Source organism: Lampetra fluviatilis, chromosome 38, assembly GCF_964198595.1.
Source record: "Lampetra fluviatilis chromosome 38, kcLamFluv1.1, whole genome shotgun sequence".
NCBI classification, from domain to species: Eukaryota; Metazoa; Chordata; class Hyperoartia; order Petromyzontiformes; family Petromyzontidae; genus Lampetra; species Lampetra fluviatilis.
Window position 1 is genome coordinate 7,346,134 of NC_136312.1, and position 20,766 is coordinate 7,366,899.

A 20,766-nucleotide genomic window follows, 5' to 3' on the forward strand; every position below is an offset into this window, starting at 1 on the left:
CGCTACGAACCCGGCGACCCAAGTTCGATTCCCGCTCACGGCCACCATCGGTGACGATTATTTGAACTGGTCCTGGGCTGCCCCTAGGTCGATTCAGCCTCAAAAGAATAACTGGTGTGGTGTGTGAACATCGCCACTGGGGAGACAAAGGCGGCCGGGCGTGGTGAATCCAAGTCCCGGGCGAAGCCGGGTAGTAAAGCTAGTGTTGTATAAGACATTTAGTATCGCACATTGTTAATAACTGTGAAGTTTGCCAGCTTCATTTGGGAGTGAAAAAATGTGAACTTGTGATAGCAGGTCATTTTCATCCTTGCAAAAATATCCAGACATGTTAGCCTAATTTGTAGGATTCAGATGTGGTCTGTGTGTGTGACATTGTATGTGCCAGTCTTTTGAGCACCGTTGCTCGTGATCAGGTCTAAAAAGTGGTTAGAAGCACATTTTAAAACCAGCTCCTTCAAAGATGCTTCAAACCTTCCCATTTACGTGGGTAAACCGAGGTAACTATGATGATTCTTTGGCTTTGAGTGGCAAGCTGGCTTTGTATGTATTATACATACGTAGAACTTCTTTCGCACCATACGTATACCATCCGTGTTAATCGAAGGTGCGGCTTTTGTGCATTTTAGAGCCCCCATCTTAAAGTCTGCCGAGTATACTAACAACCCAAAGCTTGGGGAATCCTTCCTGGTGCTGAATGTAGACGGAAAAAAAACCTCCGTGCACCCACCCAACAACTTGCACACACGTGTGCAACGCGTAAACGTTGGTGCGCAGTCGTTAAGACCGGCACGGAGTTGTTGGCCATGCCACCAGCTCGTAACGCTGTCTCGTTAAAGTGACTGAGGTGGGTTGTTTGTGTCACTGGCCTTTGCAATGAATTCCAAGTATTCCAGGAGGAGGTAACCTAATATTTATGTTTTTTTTGTGTATCCGTGCACATTAAGCTGTGCCCACCGGCAGTTTGCATTAATGTTTTACTTCAAGGCTACTTTAGAATATTTCTCAACCACAAATTGTTTAATGTTAACCTTCACGTTTAGACTATTAATGCATAAACAATTTTCCCACTTTCAGCAGATATATTTGAGATAATAATTCTTAGTATATTTTTTTTCAAATGATCTTTCATGCACTTTATGACCGACTGAGCCAGTTTTCATGAAACATGGATGAAGAATACAAGTAATCTTTATAACTCTATCACGAGGAATGGCCATCTGCATTCTAGATTTAAATTTAACCTTTTCTTTTTGGTGTTTGAGCAACACTGAATTTAATGTTTTATTCAACTTTGACACCTATTGTTGATTTTAGAACCTGATGGTCTACATGAATACCCCAATTTACATCTCCCCTTTTTTACGTCATTACTAATATCACTACCCGATATGTGTCGCCTCAACCCACACTTACGTCGCTGACAGCATCATCCGTCCTTCTCGGATGCGTCTCCTCTCAGCCTTCGCCTTCACCTACCCCGTACATGAACTACTTTGCATCGCGCATATAGAAATGGACTGTACTGTAGAGTACAATATATTATTTACGTACCGTATTTTGGTGATGTATTTTATCCTGTACTCTTTCTTATTGCACTCTGTATAATTCGTGTTAAAGTTTACAGCTGTACACTCGCGTTGAGTACAGAAGTTTTATTCATTTAATCTAATGTTGTTAGTACGTCTGGACGATTGTGCGCGTTTTAACACGCAGCTTCACCGCACCCTCCGTTTTCTCTGCTTAGCTTCTCATGGAGAAATTGCTTTGTTTTACGTCGTTTCGATATTCGTCGCACATTTCGGGAACGCATCCGCGACATAAGCTGGGATATTGCTGTAGGTCATGTTTACTGGGCTCCCTCTAGTGTTCTTAGGTTTTTTCGGTAAAGTCACGTAGGTAAAACATTTTTAATTAATAAAAGTAAAATAAAGCAAAATAAAAAATCACGACGTTTCGGAAGCAACACAAGCCTCCGTCTTCAGGTGGAACGTCACAGCCACGACAGCTGTATCAAGTAAATGAGAGATCGCAAGAAATACCACCCCGTATATATAATGGTTGAGGGGGGAAGGGCCAGGAACGGCACACTTTTTATTAATATGGTAAGGTGAGGCTTAAGACTAAGAATAGACTGCATAACAAAGGACTGAGCCTTTGTTATGGAGAGGTGCGGTTTGTAACTGATATTAATACAGTAGAACCTCTGGTCACGAACGCTTCTGACCACGACCAAATCGGGTTCCGACCAAAAAAATTCACAACTTTTGAATCTGGTCACGAACACAAACTCGGGTGGCGATCAAACACGGCCGCGGCCGATTTCCCCTTCCGCGCCATTTTTTTTTTGCAAGCGCCAAATTTCCTGATGTTTGTTTACAAACAACAGCGACCCACGTGTGGCCGCTTGCTCAGTCAGTCTCGCTTAGTAAGATATTAATTTTGTGAGTGTAGTCATACCCCTCATTCAAGCCGTAATTTAGAGAGCGAAAGCGCTGAGTACGTAAATCGCTAACATAAGAACCCGTTAATCTCTTCTCGAATCATTCATACGATGATGCGGTGAAGTAAACGTTCATACGATATTACGGCGAATGCTTCCAAAAACAATACTGTACCCAAATATTACTGTTAACTTACTTTCAATAGAAACATGAATTGCTCTTAGGAATTTTCTCTCTCTCTCTCTCTCAGAATCGACCGACTGATGTAGCAGACGAAACAATCATCTTGTTGAACGATTCTAAACCTTGACGCGGCAATGTTAGTTTTCTCTGTTGTTCAAGGTTTTCTCAGTGTTATTCAATGTTTTTACATTTAGTTTACTATTACACTGAATTCTATGGCATAATTAACTATTTTTGTGCTTAAAAATAAAAAATAACTATTTATATACAGTTCGTAGGAGTCTGGAACGGATTAATCGTATTTACATACAATCCAATGAGGAAATTAGGTTCGAGTCACGACCAAATCGGGTTGCGACCAAAGTTATGGAACGAATTATAGTCGTGACCAGAGGTGTTCTACTGTACTAAGTCACGAGTCAATCTGAGAAAAAGTTAATTTTCTAATTATCACCCAGTTTAAAATGTGAGAATCTTTGAATATTGGGTTACTTCTCAACAACATAATTCATCTCTCTGGGTGAGATTGTTGAATAAAAATGTGCGTTTGACCACCGGCTATCTAATTTCTTTTTTTTGTTGCCGTTCCTGCTGGTATGCACTGTCAAATTTGTTGACGTTCAGGTTATATTGAGCATTGATGAATGTTTATCATGAGAGGTGGCTGGATGAGTGAGGTAACGGTGCTGAGCTGGCAATGCTGACATCCTGTGTTTGATTAAACCAGATCATCCTCAAGTACAGTTAATTGATGGTCTCAGTCTGGTCACCAATGTCTGCCCAAAAATATTATCACAGGTTTGCTTGTGATCATAATTTGGTATAAATTCCAGCTCTTAAGAACTAGCACGGTTGGCTGCGTCCGGTGCGAAAGAAGTTCTACATGCGTACGTAGACAATATCAACTTGACTGTCATGCAGTCACTCATCATGCGCCATTACCCAACATCAAGGGTCGAACTGCTCTGCGAGAGAAGTAGAATTTGTCTCGTGACATGACCCCGATCGCACAATCGGGATTAAATTGACGGAACAGTACCAATTTTCCCAAACAAATATATAATATTAATACTCATCGTGCCTATTATGTTTGTTTCAGTTCATCCCATTATGCCATTTCTTTTTAATGCTTATGTTTGTGTCTTTTTGGCACCTCTTGCGAGGCATGATTTAAAGTTCACTCTCATTAGAAACACGAGACTCTGTGGGCATTGCTGAGTGTGTCAGGTGTGTCCAATACAGGGAACGGAGTGATTGATAGCATTACCATAAAATCACTATAATACACTTGGCTGGCCTCACCCATTTGTCTAATTGGATCCGTTTCATTTATCCGTCAATGGAAAATGGTACGACATGCACGTAAACAAAAGGATATGAATAACATTGGCCCCTCCATGCATTTCATCCTCGAGTCCCTGAACGCATGCAGTAAATTCACCACTAATGCCACTTGGCTGATACAAACAAGTTTGAAAAATACAACCCCTCAATACTGAGGACATTTAAGGACACTACCCTAGAACATGTATTCTTGATCTGTGTATTCAGCTTAAACCAAGTCTCTTTATTATTCGTATTTGAGCTCTTCGTGTAACCCTTGCGTATTTTGCTCTCGTATGTGTACGCAGGTGGTGTCGGAGGAAGGTGGCTTCGAGACGAGCTGCAAGGAGCGCAAGTGGTCGCGTGTAGCGGCCAAGATGGGATACCCGGCAGGGAAGGGAGCCGGATCACTGCTCCGCTCTCACTACGAGCGCATCCTGTACCCCTACGACCTCTTCCAGTCTGGAGTCAGCCTCTCCGTGAGTGTCACATACTCCGCGCGCCACTTCTGCTGCCCATTGTTTGGACGCCCGACAGGCGATAGATGAGCACTAAGCGCTGCCATTCATCATGATAGAAGTGCCAGGAAATAAGTCTGTGGGTTGTGCTTTCGAAAAGAGGGCTTGCACTCGGGCCTCTTGAGGCGACACGGTGAAATGTTAAGTTCTGTCTATATCGCCGTTGTTGCAGACCTTAAATCTCAAGGACTTGTGTACATTGGGATGCACAGTGAACATATTTGAGCTTTTCAGTGCAGCAGCAATGCTGCCTTGTAGTTTTAATTGTGAAATTGATAGCTTTTGCATTCAGTTCTCAATAACCGCACAGCACACCCTGGGGTAGTCACTTTAAAAGCAAAACAATTCTGACATGGTGCAAATTATGCGGAGTTTAATTTCGTCCCTCGCTGCAATATTGTAGAATCATAACCCCTTCGCCATGACAGCTGCTCTAAATCAGAATTTTGCACGTGTTTTAACTTGCATCCTTTTCAATTAATCTTGACTAGTATTATATGCAAGTTACTGCACGCACGTACCTCCAGAAATCCCAAATCCTTTACAGTCTGTGAATACTTCATTTTCTATCACTTTCTTTGCATTGCTTTTCAGTAGAAATATTGAACTTTTGATTTGTGTGTGTTGTGACCATTTATTGCTGGACCATGACTCCTCTCCCATGAGCTGTGTGTGGCCTTTGAGGTGTGAGCAGCAACGTGGCGTCAATAAAGCGAGGAACTAGGAATAAATCATATGCGCAACTCATCTTGGCGCATAGTCTTCTCAGTTCCTTCCTCATCGCTGCTTGGCCAAACGATGAAACAATGCTTTGCCATTCCGCGCTCATTGAAAACCCCGTCGGTCAAGAACAGTCGTGCGTCAGGCAACCAGCAGGCGGAGATTTACATGGGTTAAGGCAGCGGTTCTCAACTTAATTGGCCGCTCGAACAAGATCACATGTCCACATGTCCAGATCGCATGTCCCACGCCTCTGGTCAACACGGTGTCAGCAAGGCGATTTGTTTCACGTTGTGCCGTAGTGTGTTTTGTTGCCACACATCGACGATGGCGTTCCCCTCTTACATTTCAAATTTCTCCTGCACGGTATCCATGCTGGAGTCTGTGACCCCGACGAGTTGAAAACCGCTGTGTTTTTAAGCGGTGGTTGTGAGGGGTCCCAGGCATCAGCGTTTTGAAAGGATATGTGCGTGTTGGGTTGTAGTGCACTGATGTGACATTGACGCTGTCGCCTCGCTTGTGCACTCAGACCCTCTTAACCCTCTCCAAGCAGAAAATCTCCCTCAGACTGGCAGTAGCTGAGTTTTGCACAAAAGAGGTATGTTGTGTATTTAAAATCCTAACATAACTCCCAAGTTCTTTCTAGATTGCTAACACTTAACTCGGCAGCTTGAACACGAGGCTGAGGAATAATTCGGTGCTGTGACCCTTCCAGAGGCAGCCGTCTCCCGATGTTCCCTTCTCTTTGCACGGATCACAGTTAGGGCTGTGCCGACGGACCAGTTTTATTGTCGGTGCAATTTTCTGTAACGTTTATAATTGAACATGTGGACAAACAAAGCAATCGTGAGTGCGATTACGGCCGTACACTGTACAGCTTTGCGTCTAATACGGTATTGAACTCTGCCCTGTTTTGCCAAAGCTTCAGCCGTAAAGGAAGGCGAGCAAGCATTGTTCAACGTTTAAGCACTTTCGTTTATCCTTGGTTTTAAACTTTAATGCCTTGTTTTAAAAATGCCAGCAGCGTTTCCTGTGCAATCGTGGAGAAGAAGCTTCAGCTTAGAATTAACTGTCACTTTTCTCGCAGAGTCCCTAGTTTTTTGTGACACCGGTTACGTGTATTTCATAAAGCGCGAATAAAAGCATTGCGCATGCTTGTTTTGTTGAGTTTTTTTATTTTAGTGGCGATGGTGGTGAGGCCTTGCAAAGGATTTGGAACGTTGAATTAACGACTAAGGCACATTTTATTTGCCCCCGACCAAGTGCATGTCGATTTATGCCTTAGAAAGTTAAATATTAAATCATATTCACTAACTTAATTACCCTGTTGAGGGAAGAAAAAAATATTTACAAGCACTCATCGTATCGTCGCTTGATGCCACTTAACTTCATATCACCTTAAGTTATTGTCGCAGCGAACCGTGAAGGTGACCCCTTGACATGTTAACGAGCCTTTTAACTTGAAGCCCTCTTCTTGCCGGCGTTTCTCAGACCTAGACAACGTGTGACGCTGGACCGCATCGACGGCGCGGTGAAAAGTTTTTTTGTCGCTGTCTCCGTGCGCTGAAATGCGCGTGGGCCGCTCTGTGCTCTGTTTTCACCCAGGGGCTCTCCAAGCCGCAGTTTGAGAGCAACGACAAGGACAAGGAGTACAAGCCGCACAGCATCCCGCTTCGACAGTCATTACAGCCTCCCAAAACCGACAGCTATGGTCGCCGTGCCAAGAGGCTCAAGCAAGAGGTGCCTTCAGTCTAAACTTTACGCCCCGTACTCTTTGGTAACCGAGTTTGTTTCTCAGTCCGCTTGTCTTGGCGAGGGTCGCAGGGGCAGCGTGTTGAGTAGGGAGGTCCAGACTTTCCTTTCCCTGGCGACAGACTCCTAGCTCTACACTACTATGCACTGCACTACTACACTATACACTACTTTACATTACACACTACTTTACATTATACACTACTATCCACAGACTCGAGCTCTTCCTGGGGAATTCCCAGGTGTTCCCAGGCCAGCTGAGCGACATTGTCCTGCCAGCGTGTCCTGGGCTGGCCCCCCGGGGTCTTCGCCCAGTGCAGGTGTACGCTTGACGCTGTGGGTGGTTCCTCAACACTTTAATCTAAGCCTCAAATAAATAATCGTGCCCTTACGCCAAAAAACCTCCGTCTCGCAGCTTTTTTATATAGTGTCCTGAGTTTTTGGGAGGTTTAGCCTTTGCGATTAATTAGTGTGCGTGGCTCCTGCTAGGAAACCATAGTACCTGGAGAGAGAACACACAACACTTACAGCGGGATAACCCAACTTAACATGGACCCCTCGCCTGGCCAACCTCACAGCCCAAGCTGATGGGACTTGGTATTCCTAGGCAGTCTCCCCATCAAAGTACTGACCAGACTCAGCCTTTGCTAATCTCCTGATATCTAGCGAGGTCGGATATATTTCGGGCAAAATTTCTGATTGGTGATTCGTTTATTTGGTCATCGCAATCTCATAGGTAATCTAGTCATTATCCTTGAGGTATTTAATAACATGGTCAGGGTATTTAGATTGGTGTGTATTATTTATATTGGTGCTCTGGCTGAAGATAATTATCATAAATGTATTGAAATCTATAAGTATTTGTACCAGCCCAGGATTGGCCCAGTTTTGGTGTAAATTAAATACTATTCATTATTAACATAACAAGTTTTGTCCATTTTAACGAAGACAGGAACATGCTGTCATGTCTGTAATTGAAACTCGAGACTGGTAACTCGTCGCTGTTTATTTGTAATGTTTCAGATTATCGTTTATTACATACTGATGACTTGTTCTTCAGCTGTTTACAGAGTGGATTGCTTGGCTGAGACAAAAAAAAACATAGCCTTATTTCCTCCAACAACAACAAACAGTGACGAGTCCCGTTTGTTTGTACTCATTTTATGTTTCTGTTCAGACTGCATTGTAAAAAAGGGCAAATGTCTGTGCAAGCGGGTGTTGGATTCTTCCCCTTGAAATCACACCGCTCGTGGTTCCTGTGATCTGCCCCAGCTTTATTGACTGTAGATTCTGACGAAAGAAAGTCAATAGCCATCGGCGTTGTTATGGTGACGTTAACGGAAATTACTGCTGATGTAAGAAATTAATGACAACGTAAATAATGCTTCCTTCCTATGTTTATCTTTTCACGTAAAAAAATATTTTGCGCGCAGCCCATTGGCCTTCTCGGAGCACATCATCAGTTCGATACAAGCAATCTCCAGACTGTTTTCGATATTCAATGTCACATCAGTATAGTCAGGCTTGCTTGAACCAATGAATATAAAAGAATAATTTAAATAAGTCTTGTTGCATATCCTTTTGACCTTCCAAGCCAATGTTAACCAGCAGCATTTTTTTTTACCCCCAATAACCCTGCCACCTTCTTTGCCCGTCTTGTGTCTTAGTATCATAGTAATGTTGGTAATCTTGGTATGTATGTTGAACTTCTTTCGCACCGTTCATAGCCAACCGTGCTTATCGGAGGTGAAGCTAATGCTGATGCGTGCCCCCGTGTTCCATGATTTTACTGTCGCCCAGCCGGACGTTGTAGATACAGAGGTGCCCAAACTGCCAGAGCTGCGACGGATGCAAGCCTACTGCTCGGGCATGCGTGCCAGTGCTCATGTGAGCGCCAACAAGGACAAGCTTGTCAAGGTCAAAGGTAATTTGGGGAGTGTCCTGGCCATTATTTGAATTGGTTGCGATGTGAGACAGGTCACGACCGATTAGCAAAAACGCATCTAGGCAGAATGTTTAATTTTATGTTTTTTGGTCTCGGCAACATTCTCAGGACTGCTTATAAGACAAATAAAATAGTTTCTTTCTGCGTGCGTGCGTTGAATTTTTTCGAGGTTCCTCATCGATGACCAATCCTTAAAAAGGATTTCTTAGAAGATGCTGTAACAAAAAATCAAATACTAATTACCTTGTGAACACACATCTAGGCTGTATGTCCTCTACTGTTTGACGTGAGTTTGAAGCTTAATTAATGAATAAAATAGACTTCAGAGACTTTCAGGCATGCCGAAGGAATGCGCCTGTGACATCACTGCACAGTGACTTATTATAAAGTTCACCGGTCATGTCACAGTAAGCACCGTCTAGCCAAAACAATTATGCAACCAGTAAATGCACTTGATGCGTTGTTTCCAGTGTTTAAAATTACACTGCTCAAGTTAACTACTTTTTCTACTTTTGTCTCCCATTTGGAGGCACATGCAAAGGCCGTGAGGTAACACGAGTGCATTTAATTGAAAGCTAATAATAGTGCACGATGATAATTTCATTCATTAAGTCAGGCTACCCTCAACGAGTCTCGAAGACTCTTTTTCAGGAGGGTCTTGCTGGGTATTAAGGTAAATGGCACACCCGTGGTCTCGGTGCGGTCTACTGAGCTCCAATTCCAAGCGGCTGAATTAGAAGCGTGTGCGGCCGTGCCTGGCCAGACGTGTACACGCTTCATTTTTTTTTCCAGTCTCTCATACGAGAGCCCCACTTCTCCATCTCCTCTCCATCTCTCAACCTTGTTTTTGTCCTCCATGTCTTTTAGAAAGGGATTGGGAATTTCGACAATAGATGATAGAATGTCAACCTCAAGATGGACTGGGAATAGATAGAAACATTATAGGTATTGTCCATCACAGACTTTGTACATGTGATCCAGATGAATAGTGAGCAGTTCCCAAACATGCTCTTGTACGCGAACATTTATGGGTCGAGGCCTCAAAGGACGGCCGAGGAAAAGGTGGCTTGACGATATGGGAGAGGACTGCACAGCGATGGGGCTCACACCCGCAGAGGCACTTAGAACTTGCCAGGGACAAAAGGGGTTGGAGGTTGGTCTTGGACGGGCTGCCAGCATGCAACGATCTTCCGGTTGTCACCTTACGCTTGTATGTATGTTGAATTCCTTTCGCACCGTACGTTGCCAACCATGCTAATAGGTGCGGGGGAAGGACAAGAAGTAAGAATAATAATAATCCCCTCTTACAACCTTGCGCTTCCTTATACTCACCAACTCCCCCCCCCACTGCCCCTCCGCTTCCTCTCGGCAGAAGAGGCGCGGGCGGTGGGCTCGAGGACTGAGCGCGCCTCCGAGGTGGCGGCGGTGGTGAAGGCGGGACGCGGGGTGCCGCCCTGCCGCAGCCCCGACCCTGAGGTAGGTGGCGCAGCGGGGAGCGGCTCGGGCAACGGAGGGGACGGCAGGACTCGCATGCAGATGCGACAGCGGACCGGCGCGCTCTCCGCACAGTTCGTAAGTTTCCACAAGCAACCCGAGCACAGACTCCTTCCTCCACAACCTGAGCCTTCCTCCTTCCAGCTGCTGCAGCCGAGGCGAGCACACCATCTCTCTCTCTCCCCCTTCTTCTGTCTCATCAGCACCTGCTTGTGGACAGCAAAGGACCGTTGTGTGTGGCTGAGGCCACACGCTATCTGTGCGGGCTCCGGATATCCATTGATGTCGTTCACAACAGCAGCACATTTTGCGTTTGTGTTGGGCAAGCTTTGAAACATTTTCCCCAATTGCTGAGTTATGAGACTCTTTTGGGTAAAGTCTTACAATGGGAACTATGTTTCTGTGCAGAATTTGAGGGGATCCCTCTGTACAGTACCACTGTAAATGCTCTTTCGGCAATGGAAAATGATCAATGGAAATGTGTGGCTTGCCAAGTTAAGTTGTCCACAAGTCAAAAATGCCTTTCACAAAGCGAATTCCACTCTTAAATTTCAAAATTGTTTGAGCTCAGCCACTGCAGCTAGTAAACAACACATGGGGTGCCATGCCATGTCCCCTGATTCGTGAGTTTTCTTGATTATATACTGATCACTGTCAGTTGTTTGCGGTCGCTTTGTGAACTGGATCCCATTTCTCTTTCCTCCACTCTATGGACAAGGTTGCCAATTTCAGTGTGGCTTTTTTCATTTGGGGTGAACACAGTTTGTCAAAAAGATACGTCTCGTGTGAAATATGGTCTTCAAGGGGTAATAGTTGTCCCACGTACTGATTTTGGTAACCTTGACCTGACATCCTTATTTCATCTCAAGAGCCGTCTCTCCTTGGCCATCGATTTCTTCGTGAGACTTCTTCCCTCTGGGCTTCCAGAATAACAGGACACTTTGTAACGTTTGTATTTTGCAACGATTAGCGGCATGACTGTCTTCTCTCTCCCAATTTACACTTTATATGTGCAAATGCAACTTGTTATTGCACTTAAGTAAACCTTGATCATCAAAATTAAAGAGTTTATATTTTTAGTTGTAATGTGTCAATAAGCTATCTTTTTCACACCGAGGCGGGATGCTCCCATGGTGTAATGGGTACCACACAATGCACTTGCAGTTCAGAGGTCGCCGGTTCGATTCCCATCTCCCAGCGCAGCAGTTTGAATAATGGTGCAAGTTTCTTAAATCGCTTCAGCCTCTTTCCACCCAGCGGTGTAATGGGTACTCCACAGGTAGTTGATTGCAGGTTGCAGAGCTGCAGTTGAAACAAACAATGCAGACATTTTATTAAATCCCCCCCAGCCCACCTCTGTTCACCCAGCAAGATAACTGTTAGATGATGTGTGGATGGGACAAAGAGCACATACTTTCAAGACCTCTGGCCAGTTTGGAAGAGTAGACCAAAAGGACCTTTCGGAGGGCTCTCAGGAGCTTCCTCCAGTCGAAGTTGTCCCGCCTGCATTGGCCCAAGGAATAAATTGCAGCGCTGCACCTTTCAGGTTAAGAGTCCCCATTGTGACGCTAATTAAGTGTTACGTGTGTGTGTGTGCGCTCGCGTGCATTGATTCAGATTGAGATGTACGTGTGCCTGGTGTGCGGACGCGGGGACGAGGAGGACAAGCTGCTGCTGTGCGACGGCTGTGATGACAGCTACCACACCTTCTGCCTCATCCCACCGCTGCAGGACGTGCCCAAGGGTGACTGGCGCTGCCCCAAGTGTGTGGCCGAGGTGTGGTCCCCACGCATGGGCTTGTACCTAAAGCACGAGCCGTACGACCATAGGGATACCTGGTGCAGCAGGGAAAGAAAAAAACACCCAACAGTGTTTTGTGTAAATGCTTACCCCGAGCTCTCATACTCTGATGGTGCATTGTCTTTGAGTTGTGCGCCTTTTGGCGTCATCTGGTCCAACCCATGTGAGACGAGGCTCTAAGGAAAGCTGTCTCGGGTGTGGACCAATCAACTTCAAGGACAGTGCATACAGAGTTATGTTTTTTGTTTGCATTATGACTGCAGGTATTGTGGTCTATGCAAACATGACTCCTTGTAAAAAAGGTGTCAGTTTTGTTGCCAGATAGAAGGGTAAAAAAACAATTATCAGTGTTTTTTGTATTTCGTGATATCGCATGCTAGTATAGTCATAATTGACCAACAATTTGTCAATTGGACAACTTTACAAGGATCTGCAGTCTCAAGAGGCAGCCTCTTTGCTGTGGGAGAGACTACCACTTGCGCATATGGTGTTTTACAGCCACAATGGCACGCACCATTCTTGATACTGTCGGCAGCGTCATCTTTGTTCACGAAGAACAACAACAACAACCGCCATTCCCCACGGAGTGACGGTGACATCACCACGACGCTTGTGCCAGATTGTGTACTTTTAAGGCCACGTGAAGGACAGGGACAACATTAACAAGCACTGATATCTCATCAACAAATGTATAACCATTTAACATGTAGAGTGCGAGCATTTGTGTATAGTTCTTACATTAGAAAAAGTGCTATTCATGTTCGAGGTGCAATGGGTAGGAGCCTTCGAAAAAAGCACTTAGAATGTACCTTCTGTCATCAGGTCTGAGAAGGTAAGCAGAAATAAGTGCTTGGATGGGTGACCACCATGCACAGTAAGTTATAATATACACTCGCAGGGTTTCCCATTACAGTTTTGACCATTCATGCAAAACATTTTAAGGAGTAGTTGGCTTATCTCAACCATTCGTGATTAGCGGCGAGGTTCCTGTACGGTATGCATCATGAAGTATAGTACCTTACTCTAATTACACTCTGCTCACGATGATGCCGCCGCATAAAAATGCGCACGCCATCATCATTCCATAGTAAGTCATTGTATTTTTTTAACTGCATAATATATACTGGAAATATGTCATTAACCGTATCTTTATTTTCAGGTTTACTTTTACGTGTGCAGTACAATACAATAACTTGTTTAAATATATACATTGAACGTGCAGTTATATTTAACACTAGAAAATATTCATTATATTTTAGGTAGAAAATATTCCCTGTTTCGTGTTTCGGTGAACGTAGGGGGACAAAACGAAAGGAGGGGGTGCCACATTACGAACCGTGAACCAAGCCATATTTTCGCCACATGCCTTTGAGCTTGCATGTCGTGAATTTGCCGAGTGCGACTATTTTCAGGAACGTTACCCCCATGTTGGGCAAGGTTTTGGTGTGCATATATATAAGATATATGCACCATAGTTATGACAAAGAGCAATTGCCCGAAAAGTCACCTATTACGTATACAGTAAAACCTTGGATTGCCAGTAACTTGGTCTGCAAGTGTTTTGCAAGACGAGCAAATTTTTTAAATAAATATTAATTTGATAAACGAGCGAGGTCTTGCAATACGAGCAGTACGTGATCACGCTTTGTCTTCCGAGCGTCACGTGATCACAACTGATATACGAGTGCTTTGATATACGAGTGCTTTGGATTACAAACACGTTTCCGGAACGAATTATGCTCGAAATCCAAGGTTTTCCTGTATCTCTAGTTTTAATTTTTTGCCCAGTGTTATTTACGAATGCGTTGCGTTCATTGATGTGTTCCTGTATTATTACATGACCCCCTTTTGTGCTGCCCAACACCGGTCACAGACTAATACCCTCCCCGACGCATGCATCTGATCGGCTCGCAGGAGTGCAGCAAACCCCAGGAGGCGTTTGGCTTTGAGCAGGCCACCAAGGAGTACACTCTGCAGACCTTCGGAGAGATGGCAGATGCCTTCAAGTCAGACTATTTCAGCATGCCCGTGCACGTACGTACCTGACCCTCGTATGCCGCACATTGCACGATATTTGGCTTCTTCTGTGGGTCAGGAGCTTTACAAAAATAATTAAGGCATTGCTTCCTCGCACTTCATGTTTACTTGCTGTATTTGCGCTTCTTTTTGTACGTCTAAATATGGGGTGATGAATAATGGCAGCTTATAACAACATCACCTGGAACGTGTGCCCGATCTCATCAGATCTTGGGAGCTAAGCAGGCCTCAGCCTGGATAGTGATAGGATGGATGCCTACCATGCACACAACAAGTGTTGTTGATTGCTTTGTGGCTACATTGTGGGCAGCAGAGGGCAGTACAGCAAAACACATTGTACAGTACTTTTGGCCAACATCTGTGCTCCCCACCATCAATCTGCACTGACCAAATTTGCTAATTATGGTCAGATAACCCCTACAATCTTTATGGTGTAGGAAAGCCCTCACAATGAGTGGGGATTGAGTGCTGTACATGAGCAGTGACACTTTATACACATTTGTATTGATAAACACTTAGGAGATTGACTGCGGGAAGGTAATAGTGCTAGAGTGTGAGACTGCTAGCATTTTCAAGCATTCTGTAACGCTTCCCAAAATGCGTTTGTCCTAGGAATTATTTAATTGCAGACAATGATGTTCTGTTCCAATCCACACGAATGAGATGATATCACGCGACGCGTGACTTGCGGAGTTGACGTCATGCATGATGATGTCATCCGGAGGGGGGAGGGGAAGTGCGTGGGTCTCCGCTGCCAGGATGCAATTGCCGAGGCAAATCGTTTTAGCACCGGTTTTGCCTTCAAGTATTGGGCAACGCTTTGATCAATGTGGCCAGTTTTATATAAGGTGAGTCTCTTAATAGCCACAGAATTTTACTCGAGTTTCTTTCATATCGGATCATCTTGGTGAGTGTTTTTACACCCATCCGTTTTAAAACCGACAGACAGATGGACAAGGGACCTACCTGGATTGAAAAGCATTAAACGGGAACAAACAATGACACCTGTGCACGTTGGCTTGTACAACTGTCGCCGGGTTCACCCGACTGGAATCAGATGGTGCCCCCTGAGCTGGTGGAGAAAGAGTTCTGGCGGCTGGTCAGCACCATCGAGGAGGACGTGACGGTGGAGTACGGTGCCGACATCCACTCGGGCGAGTTTGGCAGCGGCTTTCCCGTGCGCGGAACCCGGCGGAAACTCACGCCAGAGGAGGAGGTAAGTGGCTAGCAGTCAACCTCGGTTGAAAGCGCACTCTCACCCGCAGACTTCCCGGCAGACGTCCGATTAGCACGGTTGGCTACGTACGGTGTGAAAAGTTCAACACGCACACGTGTTGGTGAAGGAGGTGTCTGGACTGCCGCAACTGATGCGAGCCGTGGCCAGGGAATCAGGCCCAGGTCGCTGGGTTTAGAGCACAGTGCGCTAACCACAGCACCTACTTTTACTATATTTTATTTTACCCGTTAAGGCCAATTTTAGCTGTATAGTTCTTTTTCAGAAGCAACCAGGCCACACCATGATAGCTCAATGATGTGGCTTGCCATGTGTAAATGTGTAAATGTATAAGCAGCCAAGTTCAACATACATACATACATCCCCCGCTTCGCAAAATATACACTGTTGAGGCAATCGCTGCAGCCTGTTAAGGCTGGAATGACATAGGACATTGTAGTGGGGTGAGCATCACATGCAGAATGTCTACCTCCTGCATCAGGAACAAATTTTTGGTCAAGGGAAAACCCAGGTCGGGCCCAGAAACACTTGATTCATGACCAGAATTCCAACTCAGCAGGCTAGGATTTTAGCGTGGAGCAGAACAACGCTGTTCTTAAGATTAAAGGTGTAGCTCGATCCGTGAGGCTCAAATTCTTGAATTCACCATATAAAGTTCGTTGGTTTACTTAGTGTCGCATTGATGCTTGATGTGGAATATTTTCATGTGTACATGTACGTAACCAACGTCTTTGCATTTTGGCGAAGGAATATGCACGTGCTGGCTGGAACCTCAACAACATGCCAGTGCTGGCTGAATCGGTCCTGGCGCAAATCAACGCCGACATCTCGGGCATGAAGGTGCCCTGGCTGTACGTGGGCATGTGCTTCTCTGCCTTCTGCTGGCATATTGAGGACCACTGGAGCTACTCCATCAACTACCTGCACTGGTCAGTACAGCGCATTGGGGCACCGCGGTGGTGAGATGTTAACTACCTCGACTGGTCTGCAGGAGGTCATGGGTTCGATCCTGACCCTGACGCTGATATGTTTGGAGTTTGAATATTCTCCCTGCGGTCGTGTGGATTTGTCTCCGGGTCCTCCGGTTTTTCCCTCCATATTTAGAAACATGCGTTTATAGTATTTGGCTGCTATAAATTTCCACATTGAAAAACAACTTCATTGAGCTATCATTTGTGGCCAGGTCGCTTCTGAAAAATAGCTATGTAGCTCAAGTGGGTCTTACCTGGTGAAATAAAAATGGATTAGATTAGTTTTAGTTTGACATTGACATCGCGAAGAATGTGGCTTGAATTAAAAGACTTGCTTCCTCATGCCTACATACGGAATATCCATTTTAATGAATCATGCTGGGTTTAGTTACCTCATTGCTGGAATATGAATGAAATTCTCATGACAACTTTGTAGGGTACATTTAATTGTATAGCAGGGTTGAGTTTCAGATTTAAAAACAATCATGTCAGATCAAAGAAAATTTCGTATCATTTTCAGATAATTTGCGGTACGTACACATTTAAATCTTCTTCGTGGGAATAATTACGGCATCACGCAATGCCACGTGAGACCACTCATGGCAGGGAAATTGCAGCAGAAGTGACGACGTTTTAGGGACGTGACTTTAGGCTTTCAGATAAATCCAAAGCTAAAAACTCATATCACCAAAATTTTTATATCTCAGCCTGGTTTTCACATTGGTTCGATTAATCCAAAAATCGTGGACTCATTCCTCCTGCGTAGTTCTGTACACTAAATTCATAGACGTGTCACATACATTACAATTCCCATTCTCCCTTCAGTCTGATAGTCCTGAAAAATGAGCACGCCTCATAAATAATTCATAGGCTGGACTGCGTGACATGTTATATGGAAGCGCACTGCTGTGCGTCTGCATGTTGCTACTAAACATCTCTGAACTACTGGACATCTGTGAAAAGAGCTTTATAGCTCATCAGATTCCTCCACTATAAATAAATATCCTGATTCTGCAGGGGTGAGCCCAAGACGTGGTACGGAGTTCCTGCTCACGCGGCCGAGAGTCTCGAAGAGGTAATGAAGAAGCTGGCGCCGGAGCTGTTCGAGGCGCAGCCGGACCTGCTTCACCAGCTCGTCACCATCATGAACCCCAACCTGCTCATGGCCCACGGCGTTCCCGTACGCACTGTGCACGCACCCACCCACTGGCGCGCGGGCACACGCACGGCTTTACAGAGAGACGCAGGACTGTCGTGAACCCTCGGAGATGGACATCTCGGCCTCCACAAGTTGATGTAATTTTTTTACGAAAATTTGTAGAACTAATATGTCTTTTTGTGTGGGAGGGTGGAAAAGCAACAATTTTTAAACGTGTTTTAAGTGTTTTTTCAACCAATCCACGGAGGCAATAGACGCTGTATGGATCACAGCGCCCCTGTCAGGATCTACGTGGATAGCACATTTGTTTGATGGTTTGTACTTTACCGCAGTTGAAATTTTGCCGAGTCTCGAACCTTCCATTTGTGGAAGGTATATGTCCATCTCCCAATTATCCGCATGTTGTCAAGTGGCCTCCTTTGTTTGAGTCTGCACATTGGCGGGCCGGAGCTGCTTGCACGTAGGAACATCTGGCACGGGGAGGAGTCACTTTGGCTAAACTGCAGCAGGGCACTGAAATGGTCGAGATGAGATGCGATGTAAGACACTTTGAAATTGCCGAGGAATTTTAGTGCCACATAAATGCAGATCATCGTTATCTCTCGTGGTTGACTCTCCGCGTGTTTTGTTAGACCACCTCAGCTTGGTTTCACTGTTGCTCGTCTCTGCAGGTGGTGAGAACGAATCAGTGCGCCGGCGAGTTCGTCATCACGTTCCCGCGCTCGTACCACAGCGGATTCAATCAGGGCTACAACTTCGCTGAAGCGGTCAACTTTTGTACTGCTGACTGGGTGCGTTTTGTTTTTACTTTACATTTTAAAAAATGTATTCTTATATTTATTTCCAGCAATGTACACTCATTGCCCTGCACACATCTTATTCATATTCTTTGGGTTTTTTGGTAAAGCCACGTAGATAGAAAAATAATGAAAAAGTAAATAATGAAATAGAATGAATAGAATAAAATAACTAAGATCAAAATATCACAACACATTGTTTTAAACCTTCAATGCTAACTCAAGACCTTTATTAAAAATATGGCTACAAACCCGTATCCATAGCTAGATATTGATTACCGAGCTGGCTCCAGTAATTTCCATCTCTAATATTGTTTATTCATGTTTATTCATGAATGTATGCTACCATCGTGTATAATGGTTAGCACAATGGACGTGCAATACAGAGCTCGCCGGTTTGATTTCTTTTCAAGGTACGGTAGTTGGAACAACGGGCAAAGCTCTATTTATTACATTTTTAAATGAACTGATCCCCCATACACCAAATATGCAGTCAGTGCTGTCGCGATGGCAGGGCACTCATTAATTAAATTTTTTTTTTTTTTTTTAACTCACCCACACTAAAGAGAGCATCGCAATACTTTACAGTATAAATTAAACATAGGTTGTCCTACCTATAAAATCAAGACACATGTAAAAATATAAAAAATGAGAGGACATATTCAAGGAAAAAATGAATCTTGCAGAGTTTTCCGAACTGTTCGGTACTCGGAGCCAACGTGAGGGCCGGTGGAAGAGAGTTCCAGGTCTTAGGCACCACACTCGAGAAGGCTCTGCCACCCAGCGTAGAATGAAAAATTCGAGGTTGTGCTAGCAGTGCCTGACCTGGGGATGCGTTACGACGACCCCATTGTACGTCAAAAATATCGTAAGTCGAAGATGGCCTAGCCTACCCAGGAGTCTTAAAGAATGGTGATAATTTAGCAAAACAGAGCAATTTACAGTACCGTCCTGTATAAACTATATACTGTATGTATTTATTAATTACAATACTGTATTGCACAGTAAGATGTAAAGTAAAAAAAACAAGGTAAATTCTTAGCCTACCTATGTGAACTGCAATTTAATAGAAAGTTTTTTCAGGAAACAATCCTATCTGCATCACACAAGGCGGGAGATGAGTACATCCCGGCAGCGTCCCAACGTACAGCATCGTACCTCGTACGCTGCTGCGTTTGCCTGCCGCGCGAAATTAAAAATATTTTACAATTTTGTCGTATCGCTATCGTAAGATCGAAATATCGTAAGTCGGACCATCGTAACTCGGGGACTATCTGTATATTGCACTTGTGATTTCTGTTCACCAGTGTGAAAGCGTAGGCCAAAATGACCTCTGTAGAGGGACTCTTAGACCTCCGTCTGTTTGTAGGCCCTTGCGCTAATAGTGGCAGAAGAAACTATTTTCAGGGCTGCAACTTTAGCTTTTCACGTTTCACTTAACCACACAGGGTGTGTCCCGCCGGTCGGTGTGTTTTTAATGACGTGTGCGCCTCCTGTGCGCTTTTTTTGAGCTTTTGAATACAACTGCTGCACGCACTCTCACGTGTGTTCCCGCGGCAGCTGCCGACGGGGCGGCAGTGCGTGGAGCACTATCGCCGGCTGCACCGCTACTGCGTCTTCTCGCACGATGAGCTCATCTGCAAGATGGCGGCGGAGCCCGACGGGCTGGACCTCCCGATGGCCGCGTCCGTGCACAAGGACATGACGGTCATGATGGAGGAGGAGAGGCGGTTACGCAAGTCCGTGGAGCAGAGGGTACGCTTTTGCCGACAGGCACTGTCTACAAACAAAGCCACACACTTTGGCGACTGACCGCCCCCGCCCCACAAAGACAAAGATTCCCCCCCCATAGCCTTAACAGACTGTTGGGGCAAGTGCTGGTAGCGGGTATCAGGCGGCATGGCGCACGAGGGGGTGGGTGGCCAGCACCACGCCCGGCCACCTTTTTTTCCCCAGTGGCGATGTTTACACATTGCACGAGGATCTCATTTGAGGCTGAATCAACCTGGAGGAGGCCCTGGACCGGTACAGACAATCGTCACTGGTGTTGGCCGTGAGCGGGAATCGAACACGGGTCGCCGAGTTCGTAGTGCAGCGTGCTAACCGGTACACTACCGCGTTGGTCACACACACGCGCACGCACACGGCGCAAATCATTCGTTATTCTCTGCGCTGCAAGGTGATGATCAATGCAGAAAATAATTTTACAAAGCAAAACGTGACTGTCGACCTAGGGCAGGCCCAGGACCGGTTCAGATAATCGTCACTGGTGTTGTCCATGAACGGGAATTGAACTCTGACCACTGGGTTCGGAGAGCAACGCGCTACCCACTACCACCACACTGCTCACCACTTTTTACAACTGACCACCACCCCCCCGACCTCCTGC

General features: G+C 45.2%; 1 protein-coding gene across 3 annotated transcripts in view; it reads left to right on the forward strand.

The window, feature by feature from the left end:
- The window catches only part of KDM5A (lysine demethylase 5A), a 53,393-nt gene that overhangs the window by 10,720 nt on the left and 21,907 nt on the right, over window positions 1-20,766 (forward strand). Inside the window, exons 4-15 of one of the 3 annotated variants that reach the window (XM_078874093.1) lie at window positions 4,259-4,429; window positions 5,718-5,786; window positions 6,794-6,928; window positions 8,741-8,864; window positions 10,258-10,457; window positions 11,997-12,155; window positions 14,094-14,213; window positions 15,274-15,432; window positions 16,198-16,379; window positions 17,439-17,601; window positions 18,252-18,371; window positions 19,938-20,132. In XM_078874093.1, the coding sequence (XP_078730219.1) occupies window positions 4,259-4,429; window positions 5,718-5,786; window positions 6,794-6,928; window positions 8,741-8,864; window positions 10,258-10,457; window positions 11,997-12,155; window positions 14,094-14,213; window positions 15,274-15,432; window positions 16,198-16,379; window positions 17,439-17,601; window positions 18,252-18,371; window positions 19,938-20,132 (1,797 nt within the window). The remainder of the gene's footprint in view (window positions 1-4,258; window positions 4,430-5,717; window positions 5,787-6,793; window positions 6,929-8,740; window positions 8,865-10,257; window positions 10,458-11,996; window positions 12,156-14,093; window positions 14,214-15,273; window positions 15,433-16,197; window positions 16,380-17,438; window positions 17,602-18,251; window positions 18,372-19,937; window positions 20,133-20,766) is intronic. The other 2 variants (XM_078874096.1, XM_078874095.1) reach the window with 2 other exon arrangements.